Genomic DNA, 12,005 nt, shown 5'->3' with positions numbered 1-12,005 from the left:
CTACTCCAGCACAGGTCTGTAAGACAAACACTGTTTATGAGATCTCATTCCCCTGTAGGATATTCCTGAGAAAAGTCTGCAAAGGGCTTTCGTCTGCGCTGGAACACATCGCCATGTTTTTATAAATTTTTGGTCCATTTGAGCTAGAATCAATGTTATTGTTAACATATGCAGATTAAGCAGCAGATGATAAATGATGGCTAATACTGCAAATCCTTAATTATGCTGAAAATGCCATGGCTGCAAAATTGCATAATTCTAGTGGCCCTACCTATAGGCTCACTATCTGCACAAATCCCCCACTTCATGAGCAGCTTTTCGTGGGTTACGGTATAGGTGGTAATTACCAGGGCACAAAGCACAACAAAGCCAAAAGAACTGTTTCATGGCCTAGGAAAAATGGGGGCGTGGCTGTGAAAAGTATGATTGGTAAAATATAGGTCCTTACCGCAGTCCCATTTCAGGCAGTAAGAGGTGTTTGTACACTACTTGGAATCCTCATTTGGGTGCAAAGTTTGCCCAGCTCGTGCATTTCTTTCCTATACAGATTTCTCCAGGTAAAACCGGTGAAGACGAGCGTAGGGAAAAATAATCTTGAGTTGTAGAACTAGGAGCGAAAAAAAACATACGTTATTAATATGTGTTCCCAATTCTGTGGAACTTGGAATGGGGGAGATAATACCAAAACCAGGGTAAAATAAATAATGCCTTATTAGTAAGTATTACCGTTCGGGATTACCACAACCAGTGTAATGAGCGCTACAGGCAGTAAGTGGATCTGTTTGGCTACTTGCACCCAGTTTAGGGAGAGAAGAGCCAGAGAGTAAAAAAAATCCATTGAAGAAGGTGCAGGAAAATCAGGGATGCTGTATTCTGGAGGTGCTAAATGCATCAAACTGGCATAGGCAAAGAGCCTCCATTGGTTTTTTCAGGACTCGATGGCACCATTAAATATTGAGGTACCTTTCTGGCCCTGAAGTGAAATGTGCATGCTTTGCTTCACAACCCCACTGTGAGGCAATGAAATCCAACGCAGTGTCTACATGTACACCCAAGTTCATTATCTTGGAGACAAGTAGGGAGCAGTAAAAAGACAGTATCTTAATTGCCTTGACATGCTGAGGTCTCACCATTGAAACTCCTACGTAGCTCTGCATAGTGAATTATATTTCACCCAGCGAATATCGCAGTTAAAACACAATAGGAGTTACAATTAATTATTTCAATTTTGGCTAGCATGTGTTATCTTTTTCTGGTATTTGCTGAAAAGTCAAATGGATTTCAGTTCACATAAATTCTATACAAAATAATAGTGAAAATATTTTACGATAACTCCCACAGCCACTATATGCACGCTGAGCATATTTCATCAAGATAGAAAACCCATGGTGTGCTTCCTTTAAAGCCACAGTGCATACATGCTTTAAGCACCACAAAGAGGTGCAGGTTTCCCAGGAGACAACAATCAATTTCCTAAAAGAATTTAGTTTTGGATTAGTCCATAAATGTGTGAAGTGGAGACAATAGTAGGAGGCTCTAAAGATGGAGGAAGGGCAACCTGAGAGGCTGTGGTGGTGCAACTCAACCAGCACAAACTTTTTGTATGCACATAAATTGAAGCATGATATGCTGTGTATTTTGGCCTGGTGTAAACTCCTACTTCAAAGGCCAGGCAAGAATTTGGTAGACGGATCTACACATATTTTTGAAGTGTTGAAAATAGTTTTAGCATTCTGTGTAGGACCTTTGCAGCGTGCATCAAATATGTCTCTATATTTATACTCTTTGACAAAAAATTACTTGCTATTTCAAAACAAGTTTGGTCAAGGTACAGTGAATATTTTTTTTAAAATGACTTTGTTCCTTGTTCCTATGCTTGGTTGGAAACATTGTTAAATTCTGAAGATAGTCGAGGTGTACCAGTTGGTGAAGCATCAGGTGTCAAGGAAATGTGACCTTTGAATACCCCACTACAAAAGCCCTAACCCTACTATAGAAACATGGATTTATCACTAATCACCAGAACGGCCTCTGTCTCAATGTGGTCTGTGCCTTAGCTCCCACAAAGTTAAACAATTTAGAGCCTAAAAACTGTTTAAGAGGAATTTTGTGTTTACACTTAGTACCTTGGCACAATAGAGAGGCTTCCCTCAGAAAAATGCATGTGTTGTATTTAACAGCACCAACAGAGCAATAAAGTCAAGGAACTAGACAAAATTCCTGAACCATTTGAGTACATTTTCTAATAAAAGAATACTAAAATGATGGCTAAGGGAATCAGGAGTTATGTGTTTTTAAAGTATTAGTAGACTTTGGGAAACACAATACTCCTTGTAATCCTATAGTCCGCTGCAGACTGGGATCGAGGCACCTTTTGTGACCAACTCAATGTAGAAAGATTCTCTGACTGGGTGAAGCTGGATTCGGTAGCGAAGCAGGGCTCAAGGAGATCGGATAGGATACTTTCTCCCTGCTCTTCTACAGCAGGAAAAAACGTCTCTTTCATAAGCTCCAAACTGGACATAGCTGTAAAAAGGTGGACACCAAAGGTGTGTCTTTTTTGTGTATGCTTGCAATTCTGTTGTGGTTAATAACACAACTGGAGTCTTTGGAAAGCTCCTGGTTTTATTGCACACAGCATTAAATGCAGCACACCGAGACACTCTCTCCCCCTCCCCCTCCCCCTCTCCCTCTCCCCCTCTCCCTCTCGCCCTCTTCCCCCTCTCCCCCTGGTGACCTCATCATCTGTTCAACTGCCTGTGCTGGAACCCACTAGCACCAAGCAACCAGCCCTCACAATTTACCCCTACCATTCCTTTCCACACATAAATTTGTTCTAGTCTTTCAAAAGTGAAAATATTTTTAAAGTCTCAACAACCAAAAGTTGAAGAACTGCATTGTGAATTTTCCAATTTCCCCAAAATTGTCAGGTCCTGACCGTGGATTTCAGTGAGAAGACAGGCCCATCAACCATTCTTCTCCAGCCCACAGCCTAAAGTTCAGTTTCTACTATTCCTGCTCGTTTTCTCCTGGTCAGCAAAGCATACTCTGTTACTTGGGACTCTCCCTTTGCTGCAGCCCTGGGAAAAGTAGTCCACAGAAGAAGACACTCAAGGATAAATCCAGAAATCACCTTTGTTCTTGCTGTGTGCAAGGGACCGGTTCTCTTGATCCTGAGATTTTCTCTTGTAAGCAGATAATAATGGGAAAGCTAAAGTCAACCCCTCTACTGTCCTCTTTCAGTGGGATCAAAATGTCTTCTATTGTCCTCTTGGTTCAAGCAGCATTATGGCGTGTAGGTGGTGGGAGCCTTACCTGATAGTGGTACCCCCTAGTGATTGGTGAGGTTTCTTAAGCTTATCAAAGTATATTCCCCAGCATACCCCTCCTAGTGCTTGCAGTACATCTTTTATTTGAGGTGGATTTTTCTACAGCGTACCTGAAAAATAAGTATGCATGTAGAACCAGTGGCATGTCGTTAATCCACCACCATAGATAATTTAATTGGTTGATAAAGCCAAGGTGGTGTTTGTGGATGTCACTGACAAGTTCTGGAGATCAGACCCAGCTCTGTGGGGACATGCCAGTGCCTGTTTCCTTAGTTAAAAAATCATCGTGGATGAAAATCAGATTTTGGACTCTTTGGTCTAACATTTAACTTTGGAGCGTAGTTAAGATAAATCTGAAAATGTTTCCATGTCCGTTATGTGAGAGATCTCAAATCTTACTGCCATCTTCATATTTGAATTATGGCAATGTACTATTTAGGGCATTCTGCGATTGCAAGGAATGGGAACTGTTAAATCTCCTCAAACAACCCTGAAGACATTTTAACACATTTCCTGCAGCAGTGGCTAGCAACCACTTTCTCCCTCACACTTTTCCTTGCATTTTTTACTGGAACCTCAAAGGAATGCGGGCACTGTTTCTTAAACACAAGATAAGAAACTGCCTTATCAGCTCCTATCTACCCACCCTATTCAATTAATGCAACCCACTCCATTGATGGTCATAAGGACTTTTCAGCTTGTAGCATTTATTTAGGGTCCACGTACGTCAACCAGCTTCCCATGGTCTGTGTATTTTTGTTCGAGTTCCAAGTCCTGTGTTCAGTGAGAAGTGATATTGTGTTAGCCAGTCTTTTCATAGTTATCGCAGTAAAGCAAAGTATTTTCAATCTTGGCCCTTGCCCTCTGGAACTTCTTTCTTGCATCCATGAGTTGTGCTGAGAAAAACCTTTCTTGTGATAGAGGGATAAAACTATGTCCATTCTTGCAATACGCATGGTCATGTTCCACTAGCCTCTTCTATATTGTTTCTAATAACCATTAGTATAAACAAATATGGTGAACACATGTCAATTCAGGCTACATTGTTTATTATTATTAGTTGACCTTGAAAAATTGATAAAGACGCTTTTTCCAGACTGATGTCGCATCAGGTGTTCTTATGGACGTCATTGTCCAGATAGCTTGACATGCTTGCAGGTTCTTAGAAGGATAAGGAGAAACAGCATCTACCTCAAAGGTACACCTGCTGATGACCGGGCAAAAAATGGTGTCTCAGCGTGCTCAGAAAGGAGTCTGGCCTAACTGGGTTTACGTCAAGGGCTCCTAAGCAAAAAAAAAAAGCTGGTGGAAGATCCAACTTCTTAAGGTGTCATTGGTTATATTAACTAAGTGAATGTTTAATAAGGTTACTAGAGTACTGTATCGGATATTTTCATAAACTCCCTTTCCGTATGCAGGTTAGCAGGGAGTATGTATGTGAACTCATCTTATGTTGTGTTGGTCGCTATTCTTTTTTCGCTGCAGTTATTCTCAACAAACCCAAATTTGGTAAAGTATCTATCAGCTCTGTGTAAAAGGTCTTAGCACTCTCTAGAAGCTCCATGACCTTAAAAGATGCCTGCCCGTTTGGGTTGTAATACATTCTGAAAGCTCGGTGTCAGTGAATATGTGTTTTAAATGTATTCTAGACTTTCTGTGTCGAATCTATGGTCTCAGCTAGAAAGGGCATTCTGATACATGTTTTTTTTTTTCAGTGACAAGGCACCCCAGAGATATTGCAAAGTCTAACCTAGTATAGTGTAGATCAAGCTCCAGGGGGCAATTGAGCATTTATAGAGAACCTTGTTATCACAGAGGACTATCTTGAAAATTGTATGGTGTACAGACACAAAGAGCAGTATGGCGTGTCTGGTTCAGTAGAGGATATATTAACAGACACCGATTGTGATGGGAGTATTAAGAGGGACTTTGCTTTTTTACATATTTGCATGGCATGTTTGCTCTTTGAAACACAGTGTGATTAAGCAATTTGCCCCGAATTTCATGCATTTGTGTCATATGCCGAAGCCTGGATTGAGAGTCCGATCACAGGGTTTCTAGACTGGCAGTTTAGCTCATAACCCAGTTCTACTCATTTTCCTATGAAGAAAATTAAGATGGGCCCATCAGCTGTTGTACTTAAAAACAGGACACATTTGTGATCCTGGAAAATCACTGTGCTTCCACAATGTTTCTTGTGGATCTTTTAAAGGCCATCACAACAACCTCTGTCAGGCGTGCCGCATACACGCAAGGCTCTGATAACTTGAGCCTACAGTGCTGGAGCCTGTAAACAACATTTATGTTTCCACAGGAATACCAAGAGCCTATGTGTTGCCCTGTGGCTGATGTTAGAAGGCATACATTTCTATTTAATTTTATGTCTCTTGTTTCTGGGAGTAAGGTACTAAAGAGTCTTAGAATGCTTAATTATTTCTTGCTATGTTTGTGTTTTTTAGTCATCCTCAGCGGTGTGGGGATTAACAATGTGCTCATTTCCCCAATTTATCTTTCAGTGGTAACCATTATACTGTGAATCAAAGGTATTTTACTTGGTAGAGTAACCAGGACATTGATTGGGGATGACATTAATGTGTTGAGACAGAATTCTAAAGCTAGCACTTTTCGGCAAAGCTGCCCTCATCTAGCTTGGGATTTTAACTACACAGGCATTCCTGTGTCAGTGGGGCCTGAAGAAGTCAGTTCAGTTTACAAGCAAATGTAGATGGATGAGAGGAGAGGTTTCTGTTAGAAGGTGATGAAAAGAGGCAGGGTCGGACTGGCTTGCAAGCCAATGAGGTACAAAAGGGGGTGGTGATGGACGGAGCATCAGAACCAATCAAACACTCACACCCAGTCAACAGATCTGGGTTTGATCCATCACCGTTCTTTAGCCCACTCTGCCACCCCAGTTCAGACATGGCCATATGCAAATCAGTCTGACCCTGTGCCTCATGGGAACAGTCCAGCCTGAACTGCCATGCCATGCCTTCCCTGGACCGGAAACAAGCTTCCTAGGACCAGTTTCTGGCATTTCAGCCGTCTTCAGCCAGGCTTGCTTGCATCCAGTGGCAAAGTGAGCAAGGGACTCACGTCTGAGCATACCCTGCCAACTTATGGCGAACAAAGCGGTACAAAAGGGGGTGGTGATGGACGGAGCATCAGAACCAATCAAACACTCACACCCAGTCAACAGATCTGGGTTTGATCCATCACCGTTCTTTAGCCCGGATCTGTTGACTGGGTGTGAGTGTTTGATTGGTTCTGATGCTCCGTCCATCACCACCCCCTTTTGTACCGCTGTAAGCCAATGAGGCTGTGCCCCCAAGGGCTGGTATGACAGGTAGTTTGTGGGCTGTTTTTAGGTTGAGCCTAGAGTCAGCATCCATGCGCTGCTCTGCGAGCCATGCTGTATTAGAGTATCCATTTGAAGCCCCGCCCACTTTCTGCCCATATTTTTTGCTTGTCATTGCCCTTTGTGAATCCTGGCTTCTAATTCGTAAATAGGCTTGTTAGTCCCTCCTTAGTACCGCCTTGTCTCCATTTGTAACCTCCCATGGCTTTTTACACGGTGTGCGTTATAAGTAGGTGAGCACTATTTAGTTTATGGCTGACTAATGGGGACAACAGCGGCTGTTTTTGTTGTATTTGCAGTGCGCTCACACAGAACAATGGCGGCCGCTTTCGTATTGAACGCTATGCCGCACTAACTTTAAAAGTTCCTGCCCCCTACCTTGACAGTACAATGGCATTTAAAAAAAATTAGTTTTAAGAAGAACGCGGCGTGTGCTTCAGGGACACCGCGCTTTGATTTACATTTTTATTTTAATAAACTTGCATGCCGAGCAAGGCACCCGCTTCAGGGACACCGCAGGGTTTCCCTTTTTTTTTTTTCTTTTTTTTTTTTTTTTAACTTTACTGGTGAGTGCAGCTTTCACTTCAGGGACAACACGCTCTTTTTTTACTTTAATGGTGAGTGTGGCGCCCGCTTAACGGACACCGCACTCTGCAGTGCAATAGGTCTCGCTTTTGGCGAAGTTTGACCTACTGGTATTGTAAATGACAATGGCTTTTAATATTATATGTTTTATGGTCTGGTGGGCCGGTTTTTGTTGCTGAGTTACACGATAATACCACAATTATTGCTTACAGCAAGCTCAAATGCATGCAGCCCCATACCTTGCAAAATTCCTATACAACTTGTCTTTACACGTTCAAAACGGCCCTGATTTCCAAATGACGGGCACCTTTTTGCTGTCTGATTCCCCAATGGGGGGCACTTTTATTGTGGATCCCGGGCCTGTTTTCTGTCCCAGTCCGACACTGACCGGTTTGTTTTGGCTTTGAGATCGTCCAACGATTTGCTACTTTGCACTGCTACATGTTTGACGTTATGTCAATATGCACAGTGCTAAAAATATACTAATGATGAGATTGCCATTTTTGGGGGAGGGTGTTTGTAGGCTTTTTAATGTGTGCTACAGAAGACTCTGGAACCTAAACAAATATGGGTCATATAGATTTATGATTATAGTCCAAACTTGGAATTTGCGAGGGAGCAACAAGGTGAAATGTTGATTTCTACAACAGGGTTTTATAATTTAATACACACTTTTGTAGGTCCATGGGCAATAATCTGAACATAGCAGCTTGGCACAACAGGATTGCCAATTGATTCACTGCCTGATTAAGAGTTTGGCGGCCCGACCGCCGAAGGACCACGTCTACGGCTGCCATTAGCTATTACGAGTTGAGCGCGAGACATGCTGTGTGGCTGCAGCGGTGGGCAATGTTTTTCCAAATATATCAATGCATGTGTGTACATTTCAACAGCATATGTGTTGAATGCACACATATGCATGATACATATGGAAAAATGCCACCTACCCATTGGCGGTGTCCGACCCATATGTGGGCAATCCCTGCAATGGGTATATGGCATCAAGAGCACTTACCTGTGCATCGCCGCAGACAGGGTTGTATTCCTCAGGGTGAAGATCCTCCTGTGTAGGGGGGACCTTGAGAAAGGGATCCAAATTGAAATCTGCTGGGAAAAACTGGAAAGGGGTGGGTATGCACTCCACATATTTCATCTCTGCTGACCTTTAGGCAGCGGTCCGACCGATATGGTGGGCTCGTCGGAAAGTCAAACCATAATACGTCCGGCGCTGTTGCGCCTCTGTACTGCCCTATGGAGGCTCCTCCCCGCCCCCCCCCCCGGACCGCAGTCCTTGGTGGTTGGCGGGATGCTGGCAGTGCTGATGGTCCAGTCTTGGTCTCTGCACAGGAAACACTCCCAACTAGTAATACGGCAGTCAAACCTTCGAGCTCACCATGGTTGGACCACCACCGCCGGTACGATGGTCCACGGACCTCCAAACTCATAATAAGTCCCTCAGTGTTGACATGGCAACATGTTTCTAGGCGTCGGCCTTCAGGTTGCAAATCGTTGCCATAAGTTGCACATGTCAAATTGATTCTGTTGTAGCTGCAAAGACTGCACCGCCCAGAATTCATTGATATGTTCACTGAAAGGCAAGGCCAGAAAAGCCTCTTTTCTATGGACACAGAATGTATCTTATAAATCATCTCCCAGATGTATTCCTGCTAATTTATTATTCTTATTTTTTCCCCCCTTTCTCTCTTCACCTGTGATCTTGTCTTTTTATTTCCATTCTAGAGGTAGCTTGAAACCCCCTTTATTTAATTTTTTTACTTTCCAATGCCCTTATCTTATTTTTTACACCCCCCCCCCCCCCACCACTCATTTGCTTTGGATTTGTTTTGCTTTTGTTTTTCTACTTTTCTTTCTTTCTTCTGGGAAATAACATCTGTTACCCCTTTAACTTCTTCCTTAACCTCTTTTTCCTCAGTTAATATCTGTATACTCGATCCTTTCTGAACCGGATTTTTGTTTCTTTTGAATTATTGACAATTTAAAATTATTTTGAGAAGCAAATCTTAAGAAGTACTGAATTAATGATTAAAATTGTGCAGGTTTTGAGATATTATCATAGACATACAGAGATCTGGAAATCCTGAGTGCAAGCAATAGAATCCAACATGGCTGAGACTGTTTTATGACAACTGAATAAGCCCAAACTGAAGTGTTTATACATTTGATGTTTCTTTGTCAAAGTTATACCGGGGATATCTCTACTATAGGATATTGTGTCACAACTTTATCTCTAACGAAGTGAGCAGAAGTAGAAAATATGAAGAAACCAGTCAGAAGACTTCTCGTGCCAAACTGTTTATTCCAGCTGTGCCCAGTGTATGTTCAGGAGGGCTGAATCCACATCAGATCTTCAGTATCTGCATATAGTTTAAATTTACATTTAATAGGTCTAAATTGAAATTGTTTATATAATTAATGGTTATCCTGAAAATTTGTCATGGATTCAGCCGCTTCCAAACCTGTGTTTTATACTTCTGTTTTAGTCTATTTATTACAGGATTTGGGGAAATAGTTTAGAGCCTGATCTGAGTAGTCTTAAATTATTACTAAATTAATCTTTTACTTTTCCTCTTTTTCAGCCTCCCTATCCCTATACCACTACAATAGATTACTTGCGCCTGGCTGGAGAAATCATAACTTTGTTCACTGGCATTTTATTCTTTTTTACTAATGTGAGTACTCATATCATAGCTGATAATGCATGTTTCTTCTCTACTGAATCACTGTTTGACTTGTAACTGATAAAGTAAATTATTTTCCTAGGCATTAAGTCCAGACTAGCCTTTGAGGGTGTGTGGCTCTCAAGGGTACAATCTTCTGACTCCATTCCTATTAAGTGTTGCTGCTCATTTCTGAATGAAGATATGATATGTCTCTAAGATGCTCTTAGGTGGGTATTTAAGGGACCAGCGAAATTAATAGTCCCTTATTCCGTGCAAGCAGACTCATTCTTGTCATTATACCAAATTAATAGGCGGGAAAGCAGGATTTGTTATCACACATGCTAGGTTGCCTGATGATATCACAAGTCAAACCACAGAGCCCTTTAACCTAATGATATCACAGGAAAGTGATGTTACACACTGTTCAACCCTGAGGAATTCACAGGAAGTAAATGAGAAATTATTCACAATAATCTCACTGATGCATAAAATGGCAAGTGTGCCTGTGAGAAGTGGGCTGGTTGCGTACAAAAGCATCCTCTTGCCGTCAAGCTCTTTCTAGTTCCTAGAGGCATATAGGTAGCTGTTATGTTGTGTTTTGGGAGTTTGTGTAAAGCATAACTGTTAAAAATTAAACAAACCCCTTTTACACTGACAAACTAGACTCCCTGCCAAATATCGCAAAAGAAGCCCTGGTTCAAATTGGAAACAGAAAGGTTTTCCCAACTTGCCGAAATATATAAAGGTCTTCCATTGATTTTAGATCATGTGACAGGAGACTGAAAAAGCCCCAGCAATGAGGGGAGTTCTTTATAATTTAGGAAAAGAAAGTTGTCAAGGATAGTCTTTAAAGTAAGGCTCTTGTTGGATTGTAAAACCTGTTCTAATTATTTAGGCTGACGCATAGGCACTGCCTATGTCCAGGCCTTAATACGTCTGTCACCTCAACATCCACCCACCATGACAGCTTGTAGTATTTGCCCTAGATTACAGGGGCAGGCAGCTCATTCCTGGTGGATGGTGGGGGGTAGTGATGGACATTATCATAGCGATACTAGAACCGCTGTGCTAATGTTTCTGTTCATCCTTGTGGTAATGGTGCCTTGCGCATGCAGTGGGCCCTAGAAAATCTCCCAAATCCATTGGTAGACCTACACGTGCAGGATAGTGCCAAATGACTCTGCTCCCAATTGTTTGAGTGTCTCAAGGGAAAACAACCTTTACATCGCGGTCTAATGACCGCGATGCCTTTACAACATGGTCATTATAACGACCGCATTGTTACAAACGCGATGCCATTACTACGCAAGTCATTAAATCGACTTGCAGTCGATGGCGCTCTAACATAAGGAATAGTATAATTTACTATTCCAACACTTTCCCTACTGTTGCGTAGGCTGGAGTTGGAATAGTAAATTATATATTCCTAATGTTACGGCGCCATCTACTGCAAGTCGATGTAATGACTTGCGTAGTAATGGCATCGCGTTGTAACAACGCGGCCGTTGTAACGACCGTGAAGTAAAAGCATGCGTTGTAACATGCTATATTCATCTCAAGGAACACTCGTTATCCCTAGGATTATATTCCCAGTGTGCGCACGCACACCCGCTGACAAATCGGTAAAAGAAGACTCCTGGGGACTCAATTGCCTAAACTGCCTGAAAGTGTGGTACAACATTTCCCTTAGGCAGTACCACTTTAGTACTACACGTGTGTTCAGTGTCTGCAAGGAAATAGATGTGATTCCCCTTTTGCCAGGAGTTTATGGGCAACCCTGGAGAGGTAATCTCAGCTATTACAGCTAATGTACGTGAATGAGCGGGGGGATGGAAGCTGTCTCCCACACCCTATGACTGAGGGAATAGTCTGTGATTTCATCCCTTTGGCCTACCCCATATGAGCAACAGACCAGTGGGACACTATGCAGGGATTCTCTGAGGTGAGGGATACTTTGGGCTACTGCAAGTTATGATCTATCAGCCCCATCATCACTCCATCACCATCCTTCATTCCACCAGGCCATATTAGACTCAGGTGGTGAATGCCGCCATC

At 42.3% G+C, this 12,005-nt stretch overlaps 1 protein-coding gene across 4 annotated transcripts in view; it reads left to right on the top strand.

The window, feature by feature from the left end:
• TRPV4 (transient receptor potential cation channel subfamily V member 4) overlaps nucleotides 1–12,005 on the top strand; it is a 601,330-nt gene that overhangs the window by 496,002 nt on the left and 93,323 nt on the right. For all 4 annotated transcript variants that reach the window (XM_085636146.1, XM_085636144.1, XM_085636145.1 and 1 more), the window contains exon 9: nucleotides 9,867–9,959. In XM_085636146.1, coding sequence (XP_085492272.1) covers nucleotides 9,867–9,959 — 93 coding nt within the window. The remainder of the gene's footprint in view (nucleotides 1–9,866; nucleotides 9,960–12,005) is intronic.

The sequence above is a fragment of the Triturus cristatus genome, chromosome 11 (genome assembly GCF_964204655.1).
Source record: "Triturus cristatus chromosome 11, aTriCri1.1, whole genome shotgun sequence".
NCBI classification, from domain to species: Eukaryota; Metazoa; Chordata; class Amphibia; order Caudata; family Salamandridae; genus Triturus; species Triturus cristatus.
This window is presented reverse-complemented; position numbering and strand designations above follow the sequence as displayed.